At 51.8% G+C, this 25,792-nt stretch overlaps 6 protein-coding genes across 6 annotated transcripts; 4 read left to right on the top strand and 2 right to left on the bottom strand.

Moving 5' to 3' along the window:
* Window positions 1–180: 180 nt before the first annotated feature.
* COCVIDRAFT_25149 (hypothetical protein) lies at window positions 181–4,804 on the top strand (the record flags this gene model as incomplete). The annotated part of the gene is made up of 4 exons (XM_014702916.1): window positions 181–627; window positions 677–867; window positions 916–4,107; window positions 4,177–4,804. The coding sequence occupies 4 exons, from the start codon at window positions 181–183 to the stop codon at window positions 4,802–4,804; spliced, it is 4,458 nt and encodes a 1,485-aa protein (XP_014558402.1).
* A 3,282-nt stretch (window positions 4,805–8,086) lies between these two features.
* Window positions 8,087–9,499, top strand: COCVIDRAFT_94652 (hypothetical protein; the record flags this gene model as incomplete). Its single annotated transcript, XM_014703005.1, has 1 exon — window positions 8,087–9,499. One exon carries the CDS (start codon window positions 8,087–8,089, stop codon window positions 9,497–9,499), a length of 1,413 nt encoding a protein of 470 aa, XP_014558491.1.
* Window positions 9,500–11,154: 1,655 nt separating this feature from the next.
* Window positions 11,155–13,409, bottom strand: COCVIDRAFT_94516 (hypothetical protein; the record flags this gene model as incomplete). The annotated part of the gene is made up of 4 exons (XM_014703004.1): window positions 11,155–12,598; window positions 12,649–12,813; window positions 12,869–13,161; window positions 13,368–13,409. The coding sequence occupies 4 exons, from the start codon at window positions 13,407–13,409 to the stop codon at window positions 11,155–11,157; spliced, it is 1,944 nt and encodes a 647-aa protein (XP_014558490.1).
* A 2,970-nt stretch (window positions 13,410–16,379) lies between these two features.
* Window positions 16,380–17,718, bottom strand: COCVIDRAFT_94549 (hypothetical protein; the record flags this gene model as incomplete). The annotated part of the gene is made up of 4 exons (XM_014703003.1): window positions 16,380–16,635; window positions 16,689–17,362; window positions 17,415–17,571; window positions 17,627–17,718. The coding sequence occupies 4 exons, from the start codon at window positions 17,716–17,718 to the stop codon at window positions 16,380–16,382; spliced, it is 1,179 nt and encodes a 392-aa protein (XP_014558489.1).
* Window positions 17,719–18,277: 559 nt separating this feature from the next.
* COCVIDRAFT_94452 (hypothetical protein) lies at window positions 18,278–20,098 on the top strand (the record flags this gene model as incomplete). Its single annotated transcript, XM_014703002.1, has 6 exons — window positions 18,278–18,321; window positions 18,431–18,471; window positions 18,569–18,666; window positions 18,719–19,370; window positions 19,426–20,021; window positions 20,075–20,098. The coding sequence occupies 6 exons, from the start codon at window positions 18,278–18,280 to the stop codon at window positions 20,096–20,098; spliced, it is 1,455 nt and encodes a 484-aa protein (XP_014558488.1).
* An 846-nt stretch (window positions 20,099–20,944) lies between these two features.
* Window positions 20,945–25,155, top strand: COCVIDRAFT_94616 (glycosyltransferase family 39 protein; the record flags this gene model as incomplete). Its single annotated transcript, XM_014703001.1, has 7 exons — window positions 20,945–21,007; window positions 21,069–21,094; window positions 21,146–21,503; window positions 21,555–22,128; window positions 22,625–22,920; window positions 23,014–24,646; window positions 24,740–25,155. The coding sequence occupies 7 exons, from the start codon at window positions 20,945–20,947 to the stop codon at window positions 25,153–25,155; spliced, it is 3,366 nt and encodes a 1,121-aa protein (XP_014558487.1).
* Between the last annotated feature and the right edge of the window lie 637 nt (window positions 25,156–25,792).

Here is a 25,792-nt window from a genome sequence, read left to right as displayed (position 1 = left end):
GTGTCTTCATTGGATTGGGGAGCCTCCGCCATCGCGGCGCATCGACGTGTGTTTCAGGTCCGTCAGCGTCATTGGGGCCGGTGCTTGAGGCTGTGAATTGTCGACTCGCCAGTTGTTCTCCAACATTCACGCCCTCTCTCTCCCATCAACACACGCGTTTTGCCGTCGCCTCTATGCACCATGAAATACATTAAGGGCCTTTTGCTGCCCGCCCTGCTGGCACTAGCACCCTCGCCCGCCACCGCAAAGGACGACCCGCTCGTCGTGACGAAGCCCTTCAAAAATGAGCTTGTCAACCTCATGTACTTTGACGATTCCGGAGTCGCCTTGGTACAAGAACTCGACACGGGCAAGATATACCGCTCGCAGGATGCTGGCAAGGGCTGGGAACAATTAAAGGATATCCAGGGATTAGGCATCATCAAGAATCCATTCGACAACAAGGTGGCGCTGGTACTGAGCGAGAAGAAGCACTGGATTACATATGACCAGGGAGAAACATGGAAAAGCTTTGAGACGGAGCTTGCGCCTTCGCCGGCAGGTCCAGTGGGCTGGCACGCGCAAGACAACAAGAAGATACTCATCAACGAGATTGAGAACTGTTTCACGGCGCCGTGTCTTGGAAGGGTATGCGTCTTCTGAGGCTGCTACGAGTCGCATTGCTAACCTGCGCCAGACATACTACACCACCGATGGCTTCAAGACTGAGCCCAAGGGTCTGATCAAGGACCGCCGAATGTGCCAATGGGCCAAATCCTCGGAGAGATTTCTCGAAGGCGTCGACAAACACGATGACCGTATACTATGCATCACAAGAGGAAAATACTCGGACAGGTCCAAAGACTTTAGGCTTCTTGTGTCCGACGAGTAGGTGGCGACAACCCAGATACGAGAGCAGGAGCTAACAGAGCGCAGCTTTTTCGAGCATATGGAAGAGCCCACCATGTCCTCTGGGCGTACTGTACAGGGCATGGCCAACATGGCTGTGGCCAAGGGCTACATCGTCGCCGCTGCCAAAGCCGAACATTCGAGCGAACTCGCCCTATACGTAACCCAGGACACCGACTCCTGGCACCACGCCCAATTCGGCGACCACAAGATTGAAGAAGATGCGTACACGATTCTCGAGTCCACAAACTACAGCATACAGGTCGATGTCATGACATCCAAGTATGTGGCCATGGGCAATTTGTACACCAGTAACTCCAACGGAACATACTTTACCAAGAATGTCGAACACACCAACCGCAACGAGAACGGATATGTTGATTTTGAGAAGATTGCAAACATCCAGGGTGTAGTGCTCGTAAATACGGTTGACAACTACAAAGAGGTTGAAAAGTCAGGTCAAACCAAGAAGCTGAAATCGCGCATCAGTTTTGATGACGGCAGAACTTTTGAAAAGCTCACAGTCAAGGGTAAAAACGAGGAACTTCATCTGCATTCCGTCACCAATCTGCACAACAGCGGCCGCGTTTTTTCGAGCCCAGCGCCAGGAATTGTCATGGGTGTCGGAAACACGGGCGAGTTCCTTGGCAAGTACACCGACGGCGACCTATATGTTTCCGACGATGCAGGTCTCACGTGGGAACTGGCGCTCGAGGAAGCGCACAAATACGAATTCGGCGACCAAGGATCTGTCCTTGTGGCAGTCTTTGACGAAGGTGACACCGACGAGATCAGATACTCGTTCAAACATGGACGAAAAGATACCTGGAAGAAGATCAAGCTCGACCACAAGATCCGTGCACGCGAACTGACGACCCTGCCCGACTCGACAAGTTTGAAGTTCATGCTGTACGGATCCAAGAAGAAGGATGGTGGCGGTCGCGAGCACGTCATCATTCACCTTGACTTCACCGACATGCTAAAGAAGTGTGGAGACAGTGACTTTGATGCCGAATGGTCTGTGCGAAAAGAGGCGGATGGCGCTGCAAGCTGTGTCATGGGCCACAAACAGCTGTTCCGAAGGCGAAAGTGGGATGCTGAATGCTCTGTTGGCGAAGTCTTCAAAGACCCGGTTCCCACCTTCAAGCCTTGCGACTGCGACCAATTCCGCGACTACGAATGTGACTTTGGCTTTGCCCCTGTTGGTGAAGGCAAAGACAAGAAGTGCGAGCCTGACGATTCGTTCAGCCTGCCAAAGGGAGCTTGCGAAGGAGACGCCAAGACGTACAAAGGCAGCTCTGGCTGGCGAAAGATTCCCGGCAACCAATGTAAAGGCGAAACGGATAGAGACAAGCAGATCGAGCGCGAATGTAAAGACTCGGAGAAGCGGCCGCCGCAGAGCAAAGAGATTACCCATGAAATCACCAAGTTCAAGGGTGGCGAGTTCGTGGAGCAGTACTACCTCGAGCGCAACACCCAAGGCGAAGACACTGGCAACGAACGAAGCAAAGATGAGACAGTTGTCATGCTTACCGACGAACGTACGGCCTACATATCGCACGACCACGGAAAGAAGTGGAAGAAGGCTATCGATGATGAAATTGTTAGAATCTACCCTCATCAGTACGAGAACAACAATGTGTACTTCTTGACTGCAGGAAAGAAAGTCTACTACTCCGAGGATCGTGGTCTCCATGACAGCATCCACTCGTTCAACGCGCCCGCTGTACCCAACAAGGAGATGCTGCAGATCATGCAGTTCCATCCCAAGCAAAAGGGTTGGATCATATGGATGGGCGGCAAGAACTGCGAAAAGGCGGGAGACAAAGAGTGCCATACCGTAGCCTACGTCTCGCAGAAGAACGGCGAGGACGACAGCTGGGAATCTCTTGTGCCATACGTTAAGAAGTGCATGTTTGTCTGGCGCGAGACTGGGCGCAGTGTCAAGGAGGAGCAAGTATTTTGCGAACAACACACCAACGAGGAAACAAATGCCCCGCTGGAGCTCATCTCGAGTGACGACTGGTTCAAGAAGAAGGATGTCAAGTTCAAGTCGGTTGTGGAATTCGCAACCATGTCCGAGTTCATCATGGTTGCGACCAAGGCCAAGGACAACAGTCTCCGCCTGGATGCCAGCCTGGACGCCAACACCTTCGCCGAGGCCAAATTCCCTCCCAAGTTCTTTGACGTGCACCAGACTGCGTACACGGTGCTGGACAGCTCTACACACGCAGTCTTTTTGCATGTGACGGTGAACCCAACACGAGACCAGGAGTACGGTTCAATCATCAAGAGTAACAGCAATGGCACTTCGTACGTCATGAGCTTGAGCGGTGTGAACAGGAACACTGATGGCTATGTCGACTTTGAGAAGATGCAAGGTCTTGAGGGTGTTGCTGTTGCCAATGTGGTTATCAATATTGCGGAGGTTGACAAGGGCAGCAAAAAGAAGAAGCAGAGTCGTATCACTCACAACGATGGTGCCGACTGGGAGGCTCTGCAAGCGCCCGAGAAGGACTCTGACGGCAAGCCATACAAGTGCGATGTATCGAACAAGGACAAGTGTGGTCTGCATATCCACGGATACACGGAGCGCGCCGATCCCCGTGAGATGTATTCGTCACCCACGGCAGTAGGCTTGATGCTTGCTGTCGGCAATGTTGGACCTGAGCTGACGACATTCGGTGAGGCCAACACCTTCATGACTACTGACGCGGGTATCACGTGGAAGGAAATCAAGAAGGGCACCTATGCGTGGGAGTTTGGCGACCAAGGATCCGTCATTGTCATTGTCCGCCGAGGTGAAGACACGGACCACGTATACTACTCGCTTGACAGCGGCGTAGAATGGAACCTGTACAAGTTCTCGGACCATAAGATTCGGGTCGACGCCATCACAACGGTGCCCAGCGATACGTCGCTCAACTTCCTTCTCTGGGGCAAAGACAGCAAGGAGCTTGTTGCCGTGAACCTCGACTTCTCCGGCCTCCCAGAATTCAGCAAGGAATGCAAACTTGACGAGCACGATCCTACTCGCGGCGACTACGACCTTTGGAGTCCCCAACATCCCCTCCAGCAAGATGAGCCTGAATGTCTGTTTGGGCACGTAGCCCAGTACCACCGCAAGAAACGGGGTGTCAAGTGCCGGAACGCACAGCGCATTGATCAAATGCACGACATTGCACGCAACTGCTCTTGCACAAGGCGTGATTACGAATGGTAAGTTTTGTGGTCAATGTTTCCAGCATAGACAACGTTACAAGATAGACGCTAACGTCATACTCACAGTGCATACAACTATGAACGCGATGCCAGCGGCGACTGCGTACTCGTACCTGGTCTTGAGCTCCCCGACGCCTCAGCCGTTTGCAAAAACAAGGGCGTCAAAGAATACTGGTCCAACAGCCGCTTCCGCAAGATCCCCCTGTCTACCTGCGAGGGCGGAAACGAATTCGATAAGACAGGCGACGTACATCCATGCCCTGGCTTCGAAGAAGATTTCCAGAAGAAACACGGCATCGGAGGCTTCTCCCTCTTCCTCGCTATCGTCCTGCCATTTGCCGCTGCCGGCGGAATCGGATACTATGTCTGGCGCCACTGGGACGGCAAGTTTGGTCGTATCCGGTTGGGCGAGGGTGGCGGTAATGGCGTCTTTGATAGCGACGCACCGTGGGTTAAGTGGCCCATTGCAGCAGTCTCGGGACTCGTGGCCGTTATTGCTGCGCTGCCGCTACTAGCGGGTAGTGTGTGGAGGTGGGCTGCGGGTCGTATGGGTGGTGGACGTGGTGGATATGGGGGCTACGGCCGGACGTATACTTCTCGAAGCAGTTTTGCTCGTGGAAGAGGGGACTACGCGGTTGTGGATGCGGATGAGGGGGAGTTGCTGGGAGATGATGATAGTGATGATGAAGTGTAAGGGGGGGGGCATGAAGGTTTTGTAAGTGGTAAGGGTGGTTTGTTACGTTCTTCCTTTTTTTTCCTGTAGTAAGGATGGAGATGGAGGGGTGGCTGGCATGGCAATCAACGGGAAACAGAAGGGTGGTGTGATGTAAAGAAGGGGGACTGGAGTTTACATTTTTTTTCTGCACTCAAGCATCATCACACCAAAATGTCATGACGCTGTTAGAAGCGGGAAGCATAGCCCAAACTGGGGTTTGGGTAGATTACAATGTGTGTGTGTGTGTTGTACTTATGTATTGTATGAAGTTATCTACTCCAAACACGCATGCGCGCGCCGTTCTATACAGGTAGAACCTCTTTTTTTTTGGTGGCGCAACCCTTGTTCTCCCTCAGACCCATGGATTACGAATATCTTGGGAAAGTAAAAACAAAAAAAAACATGGTATAAAAAGATATCATAGCTTTTCTGAAGCAAAAGCAATGGTATGCACATAAGACGGGAACAAGAGAAAAAACAAACTAGGTTTTAATGTTTCATGCCAGTAAAACGTTCAAGTTTCATCTCACCTCCTCACCTCGGTTTTTTTGTGTTACACAATTTTTTTTATACTTGTGAGCCGTATGCCAAAAACCCACTGCCTTTATGTTATTCTCACGTTCACAATTGGGATACGCAAGTCTAGAAACGACTGTTTGGGCGCGTAGTGTTTCAAACGCGCAAAAAGGGCGCGCGCGTATGGTGTAGACTCAGCACTTGAATATTCCCAGTTTTGCGTGTTTGAGGATACGAAGGGGAGGGGAGGATGTTGCGGAGGGAACCCGTGGGCATCCGGTCCTGTCTGTTTTGCTCTTTGCGAGGGCGAAAAGCAAAAAGGGAGTGTTTTGAGATGAGGGTGGGGGGAAGATGGGTCTGCACCCTTCCTTTTAAGGTGTTTGTCTGGTTCGGAGAAGAGCAGGGGCGAGAAGTCATGAACGGGAACAATGGACTGGGATGGGATATATTGGTGCCGCGCGGTCGGACAAAATGGGTACTCTAGAAGAACCAAAGGAACATGGAATATATTGGGTGTTTGTAACAGAATAGATGGGATCAAGAACGGATTAGTCCTGGGCGCCGCTAGTGCGTTGTGTACTTACTGTGTGTGTATACGGATTAGGGAAGGCATGGGGGACGGGGGACATCCCCTGGAATTTGTTGTGTGTTCTCGCTCGCTTGAGGAATTAGGCCCATGTTCGCTCTCGGAAAAGACTTCAAATAAATATAAAATGCGGCCCATGCTGATCAACTATACCTATTAGCTTTCGGTTGAAGAAAAACTGATAGTTTTACGTGATTTTTTGTGGAGTAGCTACTACTTAGAGCGAACTCTGATTGAGTTTTTTGTTTTCGTTCGCTAATAGGTAATAGGAAAAAAGCCGGCAAAGGTACATGGTTTTTGGCGTTGTGTTTCACGCGCCGCCGGAAACTGGGGCTAGGGGATTGGGGCTAGACTGTAGTGGGAAGGGGTGGTAAACGCGCCGCCCGGAACTAGCCACGAGTGCGGCGCAGATAGATTGGAGGGCGTACGAGTTGGTGCGACCAAGGGGGGGGGAGTCTCCACCCAAAGCCGCTTCGCTCGCTCATTGAGTGGAGGTGAGGCGCAGGCACTGGCGGACTGGGGTATGCATGTGGTTTGTAGACGAATAGAGTCAGGCCGGGCGCAAATAGAGTGGGTGTTTGGTCCCGCACTCCGTTTTATGCGAGGGTCCGGTTGAACGCATGGCTGGTGATGGAGATGGCGTTTATGCGACTGATTGATGTTGCGCTGCCAGTGTTACTGCTGGTTGCTGGTCTGACTGAGGCTGCAAAGGGGTGCGAGAGATGATTGGCGATGGTGGCCGAGAATCGTTTTCCCATGCATGCCATTTTACGCCTCGAAACCGGTCTATGGGTCGCACGAGTCGCGTACGAAACGGGCAGGGGGGGAGCGACAGGCGGGGGCACCAGGGAGCGCAATGGCAGCGAAGGAAAAATAGACATGGGGGAGTTGTACTTTACATAGTACACGCTCTACTGGCAATACGACAATGACCGTGGTTGTGCGGGCGGTCGGGAGCTAGTTTGGGGTACCAGAGATGGCAGTAAGTAGTAAGTAGGGTCCGCACAACGTCAATTCTCCGGGGGGCGCGACTAAGGCAGAATGGAAACAGGTGGTACGAGAGCGGGTGGGTGGTGGTGGTGGTGGTGGTGTCGTCAGGTAGGCGTGAAACGGTTCACGGGCGTGGGTGGGCGTTTGGTTTGGGGCCTGTCGGACGCTGTCAACAGGGTGGAGGTGACGGGCAACAAAGGGCCGGCGATCGGGGGTCTGGACAGAGATAGAAGGGCGTCGAATTGAGCTGGGCAAGTCATGCCGGATGATGGACGGGCTTCAGGGCATTGAGATGGTGTGCATGAATATGCGACGCTCAGACGCCCCGCGGCTATGTGGGATGTGCAGTGTAGAGGCGAGATGAGATGGGGCGGGCCTGTCTACTTTGGGCAGTGCGGCGGCTGGCCCACGCCGTTTCAGAGGCTCAGAGGCCCACGGCCAACGGGAACCTCGACGGCTCAGGTTGCGCTGTTCTGTTCCTGCTCGCCCGGCTCCAATGTCACTCGGAGCCAAGCTCCACGCCCTGTTTCAGACCCTCCCGCCTCTATGCTGCCCTTGGCCACCAGCGCCTGGACGATGCGACGCGACCAAGACTACATCAACCATGGCGCCCTCCACCCAACTCCTCCTGCTCGTGTCCACCCACGCTCACACTCTCTCTTCTCCCTCTCTCTCTTCCATTCATTAAGAGTTGACTCTCTCTCTTGCTTCGGCAACTGCTTCATTCACTCCCCCCCACACCCCCTCGTGTTTCCATTCACTCCCTCCCTTACTTTCTTTTCCGCGTGCTGGCACGTCTTGGCCGATACGTCAATCACCTCAGACTTCCTGCCTGACACACGCCTTGCCCTGTACGTATACCCTCCACTGCCGTTCAACCGTATACCCACTAGGCCTCAGTGGGGCTTGTCCACCTACAACGTCTCACTTGAGTGCCTTTTACTATTGTGTGCTTCTTCTATACAATACCCTCTGTTCCCCTTTCACAGCGATCATTCTCCTTCTTGCTCTAGTGTTTGGCTTGGTTGTTTGTCTACAGTAGACCTGTCACTAACACCGCCACAGTGCACTTGCATTCACTTGCATCGCCAACAATTCTTCAATTCCTACTCTCCCTCCAAGCACTTCTTTTTTTTCCCTTCCGGACAGGATCCATTCTGTAATTCACCATGAAGTCCTTCTTTACCCTTACTGCTAGCCTTTTGGTGGCTAGCTCCTCACTCGTTGCTGCTTTCCCCAGCCCAGGCTTCATCAACAAAAACACCCTCCCTAGCAACCACTCCACAGACGTCAAGGAGTACATTGTCACTTGGTGGCGTAACGAGACTGTGCCCGAGCCCATTGAGAGGTACATGGATGCCCTTGAGCTCAACAAGAATGGCGATGCAATTCTTTTCGAGTCGAGCCCAGGCGTCAACCCCCGTGTTGTTGTTCTCAAGATGTGTGACGAGCATGCTGCCATCTTTAAGAGCATGGCCGAGATCAATGTTGTCGAGGAAAAGGCAGAGGTCAAGTCGTTTGTCGAGCAGCGTGAGGGCTCCCCATGGGGTCTAGAGCGTATCTCTAGCGCCTCTGGCCCCTCGGGCTCTCCCCAAGGCCAAGACTTTACCTACTCTTTCAACGACTCGACTCTCGGTGCTGGTGTCGATATCTACGTCATTGACACTGGTGTGCGAACTTCCCACGCTGTCTTCACTGGTCGTGCTATCCAGGGTTTCACTGCTACCGGTTCCTTTGTCGACGGTGACGGTCACGGCACTCACGTTGCTGGTACTGCTGGTGGCGCCAAGTTTGGTGTTGCCCAGGGCGCCAACATCATCGAAGTCAAGGTCCTCGGAGACGATGGATCTGGTGCTTCTTCAGACACCATCAGGGGTATGGATTGGGTCGTTGCCAGGCACAACAAGCGCAAGACTGAGCCCGGCTTCATCGGTTCCATCATGAGCATGTCATGGGGTCTCCAGGGCTTTGCCAACTCCGTCGACGAAGTCATTACCGGTGCCTCCGAGGCTGGCATTCACGTCTCCGTTGCCGCTGGAAACGACGGACAAGACGCCTGCGGTAGCACACCCGCCCATCTCGGCGGCGCAAACTCCAACGTCGTAACCGTCGGCTCCGTCAACATCAAGAACGAAGTCTCCAGCTTCTCCAACAACGGTCGTTGCGTCGACATCTACGCCCCCGGCGAGCAAATCCTCAGCTCCTGGTCCACCGGCGACAACGTCATCAACTTCCTCTCGGGTACCTCGATGGCCTGCCCCCACACCACTGGTGTCATGGCCGTCCTCATGACCCAAGACGTTGCAGGCCTCGGCCAGAACCCCGCCGCCCTCAAGGCCAAGCTCCTCGCTACCGCCCGCAAGAACGACATCTCGGGTAACCTCGCCGGTAGCCCTAACCTGCTCCTCAGCAACGGCGTCAACGGAAACGTCGCCCAGCGCCTCGTCAAGAACTACGTTGTCCCCGACCACAGCGGCCTCAACGGCAGCCCTGCTGCTCGCGCCGCCGCCCGCATGGCAGAGGCCGCGCCCATCGACAAGCGCTTCGAGCTCCACTCGCGCGATGTCCAGCTCCGTTTTTAAGAAGATGAAGTAGAACTTTAAGCCTAGCGTGGGCTTTTTACTACCATTCACACCCAACCAAAGAAAAAATGAGAGAGTTTTTTTTAGCGATTTGTTTTGCATATAATACCCCATCTCTCTCTCTCCCTCCAAAAACTCTCGGGACGAAAAGTCCCCTCTTCTTTTGTTTTTTAGTGTATGTATTTCTTATTCTTGTCTCTTCTTCTTTACAAAAAAAGAGAGAAAGAGAGTCAGCCAGCAAAAATATACATAAACCCAGCCACCTGTTTATCCTCCTTGTCCATCACAATCCCGCGAGCGTTCAGACCTTAATCTTTTGCTTTTTTTAGCATCAGCGTGGAGTATTCACATGGGCACACTACCTTAATTTCGTTGTCAATATTTCCTTTTCTTTTCCCCATACCCACATCCCCCATCATCCGCAAAAATTTGACTTTGCTCTGGGGTGTGTGGAACTGGGGAAAATGCAAAAAATCAAAAATCAAATCAACCCATCCACCAAAAATAAAAAAAAGGGCGCAGCATTTGCGACAAACCTTGATGTATATGTGGCTATTTTATTCTGATACAAACGATCTCTCATCCTCCCCCCCCTCTCCTCCTTCCCTTCCAACGCCACGCAACACACCTTACGTATCCCTCTAAGACCCCCGCCGTTTAGCACAACCCAGTCGGAACACCGCGGCATAGAAAGAGGCAGGGGGGTTTTTTTTAAAAAAAAAACCCCCAAGAAAATTATACATATCATATCAACATTGATTGAGTATACTACAAATCACTCGTGCATAATGGTTGTATTCAATTTTACACAAAAAGGTGCCAAATTCACCGACGACACCTATACCGTTTCAACATCTCGTTTATACATCCACTTGTCAAATTTGTCATCGCCGCACACACACATACACACATACACGACTTAGCCAAGCGACCCCTCTCATGGTGCTATGTTTGTGGACGAGAAAATCTAGCCAAGGGACATTTGTGGGGAACATATATAAAAAATCCCCCTGGGTCAAACGCTCAAGGTTGCGGGGGAGGGAGTCGTTAATATGTGGGGAGGCTTGTTATTAATGCTGTCTTGGTGTACATTGTTAAGTAGAGAGAGAGAGATTTGTCTTGGTAGTTTTAGTTTTTTCCCTCCCCGCTGGAACATAGTACCGAGTAATTTGACATTGTTGTAGCCACACTACTACGCCAACATTCCAATTTCCCACAGTTGTCGCCCCCCCCCGACCCAAATGGAGAAGATACTGTCCCTCCCCTCAAGCCAACCAATCATCACCAAAAGACGTATTTTGTGGTTTAACCGCCCTGATTGCGCGCTTACAATTCGTGTACACGTCTACCCCTTACGTGGGCGCTTACGAATTTCCTCATTAGCAAATACGACTCGCTTCGTCCAACCGGATCTTCTTCCATTCATACGCCAATCACAAAGTGTTTTACCACAATCACAATCACAAACTACCCAAACAACCTCCAAATACAACCTGGCCTTAACTTTATTTCACATTTCTCAACTACTTTGATACTTTCAAACATGCTAAAACATGCACAGCCAATCCCCATCCGTCAGCAAATGTACATAAAATACAAAAAAACATAACTCTTTCTCTTGTTGCCGCAAACCCCCACTTTCTATCTTTTATAGTCTAGTAGGTACGCTTGAATGGTGGCACAGCCTTGCACTCGGCCTCGTCTAGCGTGGTACCAGTCACTGCCCTGTAGCCAAGCTTGGTCTCACCGTGTGGCTGCTTCTGCCACGACAGTGTGTGCTTCATCCACTGCTCGTCGTCACGGTCGGGGTAGTCCTCGCGGGCGTGGGCGCCTCTCGACTCCTTGCGGTTGGCGGCAGACTCGGCAGTCTGAACAGCGCAAGTGAGCAAGTTTCGTAGCTCAAGAGTCTCGACAAGGTCCGAGTTCCAGATCATGCTGCGGTCCTTGATACCAACGTTGACAAAGTCGGCATCAACCTCGCGGATCTTCTTGACACCCTCATCGAGCGACTCTTGTGTTCGGAAGACGGCGACATCAGTCTGCATGACCTTTTGCATCTGTAGGCGGACCTCGGCGGTGGACTTGGTGCCCTCGGAGGTACGGACCTTGTCCAGGACGGCGATGGAGTCGGCACCGGCATCGGCAGATACGGGATCAGCGGTCTGGCCGGGGCTGAAGTTGTCGCGGATGGTGTGGGAAACAGCACGTCCAAAGACAACAAGATCGAGCAATGAGTTGGCACCGAGACGGTTAGCTCCGTGAACAGACACGCACGCAGCTTCACCGCAAGCGAATAGACCAGGCACAACTTGGTCGTTACCCTGGGCGTCTTGAGTGAGAACCTCACCAGTGTACTTGGTGGGGATACCACCCATGTTGTAGTGAACAGTGGGAAGGACGGGAATGGGCTGCTTGGTAACATCTACACCAGCAAAAATGGCAGCGGTCTCAGAGATACCGGGCAGACGCTCGTGGAGGACCTCAGGAGGCAGGTGGCTGAGCTGAAGGTAGATGTGATCCTTCTCAGGACCAACACCACGGCCTTCACGGATTTCCAGAGTCATCGATCGAGAGACAACGTCACGCGAGGCAAGATCCTTGGCGGTGGGTGCATAACGCTCCATGAATCGCTCACCCTCGGAGTTGAGAAGATAACCACCCTCTCCACGGGAACCCTCAGTGATCAAGCATCCAGCGCCGTAGATACCAGTGGGGTGGAACTGGACGAACTCCATGTCCTGATTGGGGAGACCTGCGCGAGCAACCATGGCCATACCGTCACCGGTACAGGTGTGAGCCGATGTGCAGCTGAAGTAGGCACGTCCGTAACCACCAGTGGCCAAAACAGTGTTCTTAGCGATGAAACGGTGGATAGTTCCGTCTTCCTGGTTGTAGGCAACGACACCCTTGCAGACGCCATCTTCCATGATCAAATCGGTAGCGAAGAACTCAATGAAGTATTTGGTGTTGTGGCGGAGAGATTGTCCGTAGAGCGTGTGCAGGAGAGCGTGACCAGTTCTGTCGGCGGCAGCACAGCATCGGTATGCCTGTCCACCCTTTCCATACTTTTGCGATTGACCACCAAAGGCACGTTGGTAACTACACCAGGTCAGCATGCTACTGGAAACTGGGGCTACGGGAAAGCGTACATCTTGCCGTCGTCGGTTCTGGAGAATGGGCAACCGTAGTTCTCGAGCTCGATGACAGACTGTGGGGCCTCTCTTGTCATGTAGTGGATAGCGTCCTGGTCACCAAGCCAATCTGAACCTTTGACGGTATCGTACATGTGCCACCTCCAATCATCCTCGTGCATGCTACATATATACGTCAGCCTTTTCAGCTCGCCTTTGGCCTACTGCCTATACGTACTTTCCAAGCGCCGCATTGATACCACCCTGCGCAGCTACCGTGTGCGATCGAGTGGGGAAAAGCTTTGAGATACAGGCCGTGTTGAAGCCCGCCTCGGCGAGACCGAAAGCTGCTCGCAGACCAGCTCCTCCAGCGCCAACCACAATGGCATCGTATTGATGGTCAATGACAGGGTACTTGCTGGAGATGAAGCCTGAAGCCTCCTTTGCTCGCAGGTTCTCGGTAGCGATTATACGTTGGAAGGGTCGAGTTGAGGAGAAAGCACGTGTGCTTGGGCGGAAACTCCTCGCGAGCTATGGTGAGGTGCATTAGCCATTGAGCAATTGAGAAATAACGCAAGCTTTCAGGGCATCTAATGGCGTCGTCTGGGGGTGTCGAGGTGGTAGCCCGCCATGCGACTGTCTGCCAGAGCCATGTGGGATGTGGCACACGCCTCGGTGCGGCGGAGGCCACTCGTCGGCTGGCAACGAGTGATTGAGAAGGCTCGCAATAGACTTACCTGGCTCGCAAGCTGCGTGCGACGCATCCTGAGACAACTCATATTGGCGGTAGCCGAAGAGTGAAGGACTGGCGGAGGGGCGAGAGGTCCTGGGGGTTTGATGTTGGAGGTCGATGATGGCAGTTGCGACCGACCCTCTACTTACAAACTAAAATCGGGCAGCGCTCATTGGATCGGTAAGCCTCGGCTGCATTGTCGCGCAAGTACCTGCCATCCCGACTTTTCTTCTTGATGCCGTGATGAACGTCTGCCTCTCCGTCTGGAGTCTTGTATACATGTACAGTACATAAATGTATGCAGATATTTGACTGCTTGGTGCTATCTCACCAACATGCCTTGCATGTCGTATTGCACATTCAGACCGCCCGCGCATGCAATTGAACACGTTGAGATGAACATTCAATTTCGGCTACATACAAACCTGATATGACCACGCTCTCTACTCAAAGCCATCAAGGACTCATGTTGGCAACAAAGCCTGAGTGTACGGCGGTCGCCACTGCCGTTACCCGGGTCAGACCACGAACCATTTTCTGGCCCGACAACTGTTGCCGTTGCCGCTCAAGATATGAAGCTCAATTCGTCGGCGTCATAGACGTTCTCGACTGATCACATGGCCGCCCCAACCATAAATTAGGGAAATTCCCCCCGGCTTTCCAAACTCACGCAGAGCCGCCACCATCACGAGCGTCTGGGGCTCTTTGTTTTCTTGGCAGGGTCAAACATCTCTGTGTATAGAGTTGCGAGAAGTAAAATAGACTCTGCACCTACACGCTTAGGTCACTGGGGCTCTATGCGATATCAAATGTAGATTTTTTGGCCTTTTTCTTTGTCGAGTCTGTAGCCAAAAAAATAGAGAGGCGGAGGCTGATGTAGAGTGGTTATGTTCTGCTGGTGCAACGGTGCCAGTCAAGGGTCGGTATCGATAACATCGCGTGAGCGCTTTGAAAATCCTGTCCGCCAACATCGATTCTTTTACGAATATAATAGATCTATCCTGGTTCTCCTGGCACATACGGCCATAGATTCAAGAAATTTAGCCATCCCGTTCGATCTGGCCTATACAAGCTTGAAATCGGCGGATTAGTAGTCAGGTGGGTGACCACTGGCGAATCCCCGCTGTCGTATGTTTTTGGATATTTTTTTGCTTAATTCCAAGATCACATGGCGAGGGTCTGGGGCTTTTTGTTACTCTTGGCAGTGTCGAACATGTCTCTAGAGTTACGAGAACTGAACTCTACATCCACGCCTAGGATAATCGAATACTTACGTGAAGTCAAACATTGATATTGAATGTTTTTTATTCGTTCTTTATCGAAATCTTTTTAGCCACAGCAATAGGCGGCGACAGGTTTCATATAACATTATCAGTCAATGGACAACCATGTGACCATACATAGTACCTCTAGGCTGACACTGCCATTTTAGTTGACTCTCTCTAACTGAGATCGAGATTGAGAAGTATGGCCTAATTCTATGTAACAGGCTATGCCCGAAAGCTAGCCACAGCAAGCTGTAGCAAAAGCCGATTGATGTGTTTGCGCTATAGCCTGGTACTTTGTTAGCTTTGATTCCAACTTCGCAACTTCAGAGGACAACTTACACATACCGCGACAGGTGTAGGCTGACAAACATCATTCATAGTGCATTTGGTAGCAGGAGTATTTCCAGCTGAAGTCTGTTTGTATAGTTGGTTATCACTGCTTAATTCCATATAGCTAGAAATTGGGCCTTACAGTAGCAGTGACACATTGTGCAGAGGCGAAGCTTAGGCTCGCAATAAGAAGAATAAGAAATTTTATGGTTATCTTGTACGAGAGGAGAGGAGTGATGAATATTGAGTTAGGCTGGAAGTATATAGCATAGAAGGGTACTTATAGAAATGTACCTATATATGTAAAATATGTAAGGTTTGGGACAGACTCTCCTATAACGGGTTAGTCGGCTTTTAGTAGAGCTTCTTGGTGATCTCATAGTGCATGATGACAGAAATCAGGCGTAGAGTAAAGATCGTCTCTACATGCCGAAAAGGCCTGTCTGCTGAAAGTAACCGATTGGATAAGTAAAGATTGTAGACTTCTTTACAACCCTTGAAATATGATTAGCTATTTCTAGCATGCGGAGTGTTTCAGCATATTATCATGTTACACGTAACTGCTATACGTAGGCCTGTCCTTGGCTATTCTGGTCGGTCAGACGCAAATGGATCCAATCGGGCCGCATAGGTAACTACAACTCGCTCACCGTACCAAAAAGGCTGATACAAGAGGATTAGAGCTGACAATATCCTTATGTAGTTGACACTTGAATGAGATCACCGTCCATTATTTGTATCTCACCGTGACGATCCCTACATACGAGAAAACTCTGTATACTCAATATGAATAATTGAATTACAAGTATAACAGGTCGGACTCTAGCAGGCATAGCATGAAACTACAACACGCCCACTGTGCTCAAAAAAAAGCTGACACAAGATATTAGAGCTGCTGATATTGTCACGCAGTTGGTACTTGAAAGCGACGACCTCAACCCGATATTGCGAGGGTCACCCACATGGTGTCACCGAGCACTCTTACTCTAAGCTTAGTCCATCACAATATGGAATCTCTCTGCGTTAGAAGGGCTGTAACCCTGAAAACATATGTGACGAAGATATATCCACTCTGAGGCTCTGTCATATTATCCTCTTCCTTGCTAGGAAACCCTATCAGTATACATAAGTCACATCCTACAAGTCGACACTGGTTTGGCCAATGGGTCTGGCCGCTAGCAAACCAAACGCTTCGACAAAATAACCCCTCGACTACACACTAATCATGTGCCCGTCCTCAGACACCCAACACAACACATGTCACTAAAAATCAAAAACCCATATTCATGAATTGGGGAATCGTTGAATTTTTGTTCAATCGCTCATGACTGGCATCCATGTTATAGACCTATCCCGTGCGCCAAAGCCCATGAGAAGAAATGCATGCACTCCGTACCACAACCACAACCTCAGGCCTCTTAAGATGAAGCCTGGAGGTCCTTCTTGAGGACACCCTCGTATTGCCTCTTCTCCGCCGGTGTCTGGTAAGCACCGTGACCGAACTTGGAAGAGGTGTCGATCCATTTGAGCTCGACCTTCTCCAGCGCTCTCCTGCTGGTGTGGGTGAACATGGACTTGCGCAGGGTCATGACGCGCTTCTTAACACCAGGGCAGGCACCCTTGAGGAGAACGTAGTCGTTCTTGACCTCACCGTAGCGGACGAAACCACCCATACTAGAAAGTGTTAGCTGTAATCCATTCACTTGTTGCAAAGGCCTATAACTTACGGAGTGATGCGCTTCTTGGAGACGTCAAAGTCGGTGGAGGCGTTACCCTCGTCATCGCCCTTGCCGATACGGTAGATCTTGTGGTTGACAGAGGTACGGTGGTGGTATCCGTCCTGACCAGCACGGGCAACAGTCCACTGGACGTGGGCAGGGTGCCAGGCACCGATACAGGCGACCTTGCGGAGACCCTTGTGTGTCTTACGCGGGAGCTTCTTGGTGCCCCAACGAGAGGTGACACCGTTGAATCCCTTACCCTTGGTGACGGCGATAACGTCAATCATCTCGTTGTCCTCGAAGACTGAGGTGATCTCAATGGGCTTCTCGAAGAGACCGTGGCCGAACTCGACCTTGTCGGCAACGCTGCCACCGTTGACCTGGATCTCCATAAGGTGGGCCTTCTTCTGCTGGAGTGGGGTCTTGGAGATCTGGGTGTGGGCGAGGACACGGACGACAGTGCAGTACTTCTTGATGCGCTCGAGCTCGCGGGTGATGGACTGGCCGTTGTTCTCGGAGTGCTTCTTGGCGTACTTGGTGAAGGCCTTCTTCTTGCTCTTGTACCAGTTGCGGTAGAAGCGACGCTTGACCTCGTCGCTCAAGTGCTCAGCCCAGACAGTGGTGAGGGAGCGGAGACCGCGGGGAGTCTCGATGTAACCGACAAGACCGACAGCGATCATCTGTGCGTGTGTTAGCCGTGGCTCCCAATTGATTCTGCAGGCGTATGCGTACGGGAGGAGTCTCGATGACGGTGCAGGCCTCGACGATTTCCTTCTTGTGCAGCTTGGCACCCGGGCGGTCCAGGTCGCGGACAATCGTGGTCATACCAGCCTTGTAGCCCATGGCAGCCGTCAGGTGGACGGGCTTCTTGGGGTCATCCTTAGGGAAGCTGGCCACGATGGTGAGCTGGATGTCGAACTTTTGGCGGCAGCGACAGTAATTACCTCTTGACCTTACCGCGGTGACGGGAGGCGCGCTTTCGCGGCAAGAATGCCAGAGACCCGTGGCGGGGGGCTTCGAACTTCCTGTGGGACATGGCGAGTTCGATGTGCTGCGGTTAGTAGAGTCGAAGTTGTCGAAGAAGTTCAATTGAGCGAGGCCGACGAATATTGTTGTGGGCGGAGCGAGTGGACGGGGCTAGCTGCAAGCGGCAAGGCGTGGTTTCCGTGGCCCGGAGGGCTTGGCGGTTTGGAGGTTGGACAGCCCCCCACTAAGAGTGAATCGAGGTATCACCTAACACGCTCTGTCTCCGTACCTGCGCTGTTGCTGCTTGCGTTGTCGCCCGCCGCCTTCATTCCGCTGCCCCCGTCGAGTCGAGTCTCCCGCACGCCCCAAACACACGCCTTCCATCCGCTAGTCCCCCCGCCATTGCCCACACACACACATACCCCCCCCCAACAGACACCGCCCTCACTACATCATCCACCACCCACCCTCCACCATCGACGTCGGCAGCGTTGTCTCGTCCCTAGCCCCCCCGCAAGCTCCACGGCCCACGTAATTGCTCAGCGAGAGTCCCTTTGCACCCAATACACCACCGCGCTCGCTGCACCTGATCGCACTCCGCTGGCGTTCGGCGACCCTTGTCAAGAATCATGGTAGAAGCAGAAGGAAACCCCACGACGTGGAAATTTACCCAGTACGTGCAATACCCTGTGCAAGCGGGGTAGCTGAGCTCTATCGGCTCACTTCCTGTCATTTTTGCGAGGTCGGCCAAAGCGCTCTGCAACCGCCACTGACTGCAACAGGTGCTTTGGCGACAAAGGCGATGTTGAGGATATAACCGAAGGTACGTACCTTTTTCTTAGCATTTAACCTTGTGTACAGCTTTCTGCCCTCTGTCCGCCCCCTCAATCCCTGCGTGCAATGACTAACTACGAGTGCAGCTGACATCATCTCCACCGTCGAGTTCGACCAGACGGGTAACTACCTTGCAACCGGTGACAAGGGTGGTCGTGTGGTCTTGTTTGAAAGGAACGAGACGGTAGGGCATCTTTACTAGTTCCCTTGCCATGACAGCACCTAACAAGCAGCAGAAAAAAACCTGCGAATACAAATTCCACACCGAGTTCCAATCGCACGAGCCCGAGTTCGACTACCTAAAATCTCTCGAGATCGAGGAAAAGATCAACAAGATCAAATGGTGCCGCCGACAAAACGCCTCACACTACCTGCTTTCCACAAACGACAAGACCATCAAATTATGGAAGGTATTTGAGAAGTCGCTCAAGGTAGTGGCAGAGAACAACCTGTCACACGAGTTGACGCCTGGAGGTGGGGTTGCTGGTGGCGGCGGTCCCGTCAGGAACCCAAATGCACAGTTCCGCAGTGCCACGGACCTGAAGCTCCCCCGACTTACACATCACGATACCGTAGTCGCAGCAGTACCCCGGAAGACGTATGCCAATGCGCATGCATACCACATCAACAGCATATCTGTGAACAGTGACGGAGAGACGTTCATTAGTAGCGACGATCTGCGGATCAACCTCTGGAACCTCAACATCCAGGACCAGAGCTTCAACATTGTCGACATCAAGCCAGCGAACATGGAGGAGCTTACAGAGGTCATCACAGCTGCCGAGTTCCACCCTATCAGCTGCAACTGGTTCATGTATGCGAGCTCCAAGGGAACGATCAAGCTCGCCGACATGCGTGAGAGTGCTCTGTGTGACCAGCATGCGAAGCGTAAGTCAGCTACGGCCCCTTATATCAAAGCCAAATCCTAACGCATAGATTGCAGAGTTTGAACAAGAAGAAGACCCTTCATCAAGGTCATTCTTCTCCGAAATCATTTCATCCATCTCTGACGTACGGTTCTCACATGATGGACGATACATCCTGTCTCGCGACTACCTGACCGTCAAGATCTGGGATGTGAACATGGAGAAGACACCAGTCAAGACGATCCCCATTCACGAACATCTGCGACCGAGGCTATGCGACACATACGAAAACGACAGTATTTTTGACAAGTTCGAGGTTGTTTTCTCTGGAGACGCAAAGAATGTCATGACTGGCAGCTACAACAACAACTTCATGATATATCCTTCAGATAACGACAAGGATACTGAGGTTGTGCTACAAGCTGACAAGTCTGCGTTCAAAGCAAAGAAGGTTGGAATCCCAACGCCGATGAACTCGTCAGGCAGCCCGACTGGCAGCAACGCCGGTAAGAAGGGTGGATCAAGAGCTGGTAGCCCTGCTGCCGGCGCTATTGGGCAAGGTCAACGTATGAGGAAGGAAACCGACGCGGACCAGATTGACTTCAACAAGAAGATTTTGCACATGAGCTGGCATCCGTTCGAGGACAGTATTGCTATAGCAGCAACAAACAATGTGAGTTGGGCGCGTACGCCTGGGCATCAAGGGTACAAACTAACATGGCACAGCTTTTCGTCTTCTCGGCATTGTAATGGCATTCTTCGTTCACAAGCATCGCCAAAGAATTTCCATGAGCGGGAACGTACACTTGTTGGGTGCTTGACTATCCTTACCCTCTGATCTTCCTTTCGGTTGGCATTGATTTGCCTGGTGGCGCTAAGGACGATAGAATAGGAGCATTTATGGCGAAAGGGCGTGGGAATGCGGATGACGGACGACGCAATGTGGTCAACGAATAGGCAGCTGCTGAGTAGTGTAGATTGCAACACCATGATAATGACTCTGAGTGGTGCAGAGAAACGACCAGAGAAATGGTAATGAGTTATTATTGCTGTTGGTGTTTGGCGAGGATTTATTGTAGTGAGCCGCTGCTGAGGCGGTGGTAATGTCGTGCCAAGTATAGGTTGGGGCAAACTCCACAATCGCGATCTGACTGCATGTTAGGCAAAGTCAAAATTAACCATGACCGTGGAGTTCGGCCTCGGCACAAAAGGGCTCTGATGCCCATGTTCTCGAAATTTGCTTAGTTCGGTAAGACTGACGGTCAATCCCACGTTAGCGCCCGTGAGGCTCATCTCATCCCAGACTTACACGTTGCGTCTCGCGGCACCCACCTGTGTTCAACCAACTGCAGCAAAGTGCAAGTCATGATAAGCTGGTAGATAACGCATCACAAATTCTTCATTTCTGTGAGTGAGCTTCTCACGCTGCGCTTGCGGGCTTTGGCAAGAAGCATCAACCCGCAGGCAGCCACAAGTCACTCATGTTACGTGTCTAATCATCACCAATCCTGTTAGCATCCTGGCTTGGTCGACCCTACATCTTAACCCTCAAATTTGGTAGTCACGTTATAGCCTCTGGCTCAGCACTCGGCCATCATGGCAGCCATCGCACCAATTGTCAGCAGTTTCTCGCTCATCTTTGGAGGATGTTGCGCAAATGTGAGAACAAGACCCTAGTCCTTCTATTGCCTTTTGCATGTTCAATACTGACAAATACAAGGTCTATTGTCTCGAGGCAATCGTAAAGTAACATCAGCATGCCCAATGCGCACAATGCAGGTGCTAATGTAGAGACAGACAAGAGCCTAATAGCGGTTTGCTGATCACGCTGTTTCAATTCGTATTCACTTGTCTCTCGACATTACACTACCAATTCGATCCCAATGGTCGTTACTATATGAGGAGCTCACCAGTACCATTCCGGAAGTGGTGCGTGAGCGCAGCTTTGTTCTTCACAGTCAACATGTTGAACAACTGGGCATTTGCTTTCAACATCTCGGTTCCGGTCCACATTATTCTCAGGAGCTTTGGTAGTGTCACTACCATGATAGCTGGGTGGATGCGTGGCAAGAAGTACACACCTTTGCAGGTTTTCTCGGTTGCAGTCTTAACGCTCGGTGTCATGGTTTCTGCGTGGGCGGATGCTCAGTCAAAGGTACGGCAGTGGGTTTTGCTGCTTGGGTTTGCAGACACTGACAGTTGACAGGGCAAAAACCTGGAGACGTCAAGCAGCAGCATGTCAAACTCGTCGCTACAGGCTGGTCTTGTAGTCCTACTAATCGCACAGCTGCTTTCAGCGTGGATGGGAGCTTATGTTGAAGACATCTATAGAGATCACGGAAAAGATTGGCAGGCCAACCTCTTTTACTCACACTTGCTGTCTATTCCGTTTTTTGCCGGATTCGCCCCGACCCTGACGCAGCAGTTCAACCGTCTGCAGTCATCGCAATCATTCCAGGTGTCTCCCAAGATGGCCGCCTCGCTCCCGCCGCTGGTTAGCACGATTCTCGCATCAACATCCCAGCACATCATATACCTGACTGCCAACGCACTCACGCAATTACTGTGCATCACTGGTGTCAACATGCTTAGTGCAAACACTTCTGCTGTTACCGTCACGATTGTGCTCAACATCAGGAAGCTGGTGAGTTTCTTACTGAGCATCTGGTTATTCGGAAACCACATGAGCGGACTAATGAAGGTGGGCGCCGCGATGGTGTTTGGAGCTGGAGCACTGTACGGGTGGGAGACCACGTACCGTATACCTCAGCAGAGGAAGCGTGAAGCTGAGAAGCAGAAGAAGGGCAATTGATGCACAGAGGGGTCAGTGGGTGAGTGTCCGTTTACACAGAACAAGGATGGCAAAGATAGACATGTGCATGCAGGTGGGCGAGGGCATGAGAGATAGCGCTCGCGGTAATATAATAAACGAAGTAGCACCGGGCGCGCCGGTCCGCGTCGTGATGATGCCAAGAATAGATACTCGAGTGGCTTGACCAGACCTTCGGCGCCCCCTCTCTGCCCCTCGCCCAAATAGGGCTTGCAATGGCGGGCTGGCCAATAGCGGCCAATGCAGGGGGAGGTCGTAAGCGAGACGCCCATTGCGGACTGGTCCTCTCAGACCCTGAACTCGTAGTTAGGTGTCCTGTCTCTTGCAGAGCAGCCCCCGACTCTCTTTCCAATTCCATCAACCATTTTCTTTTCTTGTGGGAGGTAAGCGGACGCCATCGCATGCTCAAATCCCCCAACCACACGCGTTAACGTGCAATTCAACAGGTAGCTTCAAAGAGCCTCAGCCCAACATGTCCTCCTCACCTGCTGGGAGCATCCGCCAGCGAGCAGGCAAAGACAAGAAGCGACCTGTCTCACCCAACCCAGAAGCCCTGTCTGAGAAGGTTGAGAAGGTCGCCAATGTCGTCGCAAAGGGCAAGCCCTACAAGCCCGCGCAGCAGGGCAGCGAATGGGACTACAGGCTTGCCATCACCATCATGACCGTCCTCGCCTTCATCACTCGCTTTTGGGGCATCAGACATCCCGACCAGGTTGTCTTTGATGAGGTCCATTTTGGAAAGGTATGTCTCCGTGTCCAGAAGCCGCCACATGTGTCTCTCGCACGCAATGGGGCGCGACGGGTACTTGGACCACAGGGCTAATCGCACGCGCAGTTCGCTTCTTACTATCTGCAACGTACCTACTTCTTCGATGTCCACCCACCGCTCGGAAAGCTCCTCTTTGCTTTTGCTGGATGGCTCGTTGGATACAAGGGCGAGTTTCTCTTTGAGAACATTGGTGACTCGTACATCACCAACAAGGTTCCCTATGTCGCATACCGTGCCATGCCTGCCTCGCTCGGCGCCCTTACTGTCCCCATTGTCTTCATGATCATGTGGGAGTCCGGATACTCGCTACCTGCCTGCGTCACCGCTGCTGGACTCATGCTCCTCGACAACGCCCACATTGGCCAGACGCGCCTTATCCTCCTCGATGCCTCCCTCATCTTCTTCATGGCTCTCTCTGTGCTATCCTACATTCGCTTTTACAAGGAAAGACATGCGCCTTTTGGTCAGAAATGGTGGAAGTGGCTCCTGTTGACTGGTATCAACCTGAGCTGCGTCATCTCCATCAAATACGTTGGTGTATTCACTTTCTTCTCGATTGGTGTCCCGGTCTTGATTGATCTTTGGGACTTGATGGACGTCAATCGACGACAGGGTGCATTGACTCTAGTCGAGTTTGGCAAGCACTTTGTTGCTCGTCTTGTCGGCCTGCTTATTGTCCCCTTCTTCCTCTACCTCTTCTGGTTCCAGGTTCATTTCGCCATCCTTACTCGTTCCGGACCTGGTGACGACTTTATGACTCCAGAGTTCCAGGAAACCTTGAGCGACAACGTCATGAGCCTTCAGTCTGTTAGCATCAATTATTATGATGCCATCACCATCCGCCACAAGGAGACCAAGGTCTACCTTCACAGCCACCCAGACCGCTACCCACTCCGATACGAGGATGGACGTGTCTCTTCTCAAGGACAGCAAGTAACCGGTTACCCCCACAACGATACCAACAACCACTGGCAGGTCCTTCCTTCTACTCCTCTTCCAGCCGAGGCTGGCCAGCGCGTCCAGGTAGGCGACGTAGTTCGTCTTCGCCATTTGGTTACCAACACTATGCTCTTGACTCACGATGTCGCATCACCTTACTACCCCACTAACCAGGAATTCACGACTGTGAGCTTAGAGGATGCCGCCGGTGCGCGTTACAATGACACGCTTTTCCAGATCAAGGTCGACAAGGGCAAGGGTGACTTTAAGACCATGTCTACCCACTTCAAACTGATCCACGTCCCCACCAAGGTCGCCATGTGGACCCACTCCAAGCCCTTGCCAGACTGGGCCTACAAACAGGCTGAGATCAATGGAAACAAGGCCGTTCAGCAATCCAGCAACGTTTGGTATGTCGATGACATTCCTTCGCTCCCGGCCGAAGACGAGCGCAACAAGAAGGAGCCTAAGAAGGTTAAGCATTTGAGCTTCTTGAGGAAGTGGGTCGAGGTTCAACGTGCCATGTTCCATCACAACAACGCCCTTACGAGCTCCCACCCCTATGCATCGCAACCTATTTCCTGGCCTTTCCTTCTGCGTGGTGTGTCTTTCTGGACCAAGAACGATACCCGCCAGCAGATTTACTTCCTGGGTAATCCTATTGGATGGTGGCTTGCCTCTTCGCTTCTGGCCGTCTTTGTCGGTATCATTGGCGCAGACCAGCTGGCTCTCCGCCGTGGTATGGATGCTCTCGATGACCGTAAGTTGTTTCTTTCATACAAACAGCCCAAAATTCTTCACTTAGTAAAGTCGCTTGTATTCGATGGGGATGTTCTAACATTCTTACCTGTAGGCACCCGCTCTCGTCTCTACAACTCGACCGGTTTCTTCTTCCTCACTTGGGCCGCTCACTACATCCCCTTCTACATCATGGGACGCCAGCTTTTCCTTCACCACTACCTCCCCGCGCACTTGGCCTCTTGCCTCGTCACTGGCGCGCTTGTCGAGTTTGTCTTCTGCATCGAACCCCAGGATCCTGAAGTATCTAGTGCCGTCAAGGGCCATCGCCGAACTCCCTCCCGCCCCGTTCGCGAGCGTGTTGCTTCATCGAGTCTCATTGGCAGCTGGATTGCAACGGGCGTCATTCTCGCCGCTGTCTTCTGGTGCTTCCTCTTCTTTGCGCCGCTTACGTACGGTAACCCGGGTCTCGACGTTGCTCAAGTCAATGCAAGAAAATGGCTCGGATACGATCTCCACTTTGCTAAATAACCTTCTTTTGACGATTTAGATATGTGGAGGGAGGGGGTTTTCTTCGAGGTTTGGAGAACGCAAGACTTCTTTTCTTTCTTTCTTTTTTCTTTTGTTAATCCAGAATTTTTTACTACTTCTTACGGCAAAAAAACGGTGCAACAGCGTGGATGGAGTGGTATAGGTGTAGGGGTGCAGTTCAGGTCTCATGTATTCTACAATCACTTTTTTTCCTGTCCTTTTGTTAGGGGGGTCGTGAAGCCGGAGGGAAGCGGTCCCCGAAAAGGGCTGCCCATAGAAACACGCAAAATGCCCTTTTTTGTTCTCCTAGCGTTTAGTCATAGAGTTGCATGGTGAGAAGAATATATTCGCCATCTCAACAACCAATGTGGAAGCAATCTCATTGCAACGTTTGCCTACTTGAGCTTCTTATATAATGTGTGTAACTATGTCTTTTGTGATTAAGGCTTGATTTTCATCTATAACCCAAAATCTCTTCTAATCGCATCCAGGCATTCCCATCTAAACGAAGCCCGTTCCTCGTCCGTCATGTCCATTTGCTCAAAGTAGTCAGCATAGCAGGGACCGCCGTGATCGTCGAATTCGGCACAAGGCGCCGGGATTGAGTCCAGGAATTCGGGTTGCACCATCGACTCGC

This window comes from Bipolaris victoriae, assembly GCF_000527765.1.
Source record: "Bipolaris victoriae FI3 unplaced genomic scaffold scaffold_26, whole genome shotgun sequence".
NCBI classification, from domain to species: domain Eukaryota; kingdom Fungi; phylum Ascomycota; class Dothideomycetes; order Pleosporales; family Pleosporaceae; genus Bipolaris; species Bipolaris victoriae.
This window is presented reverse-complemented; position numbering and strand designations above follow the sequence as displayed.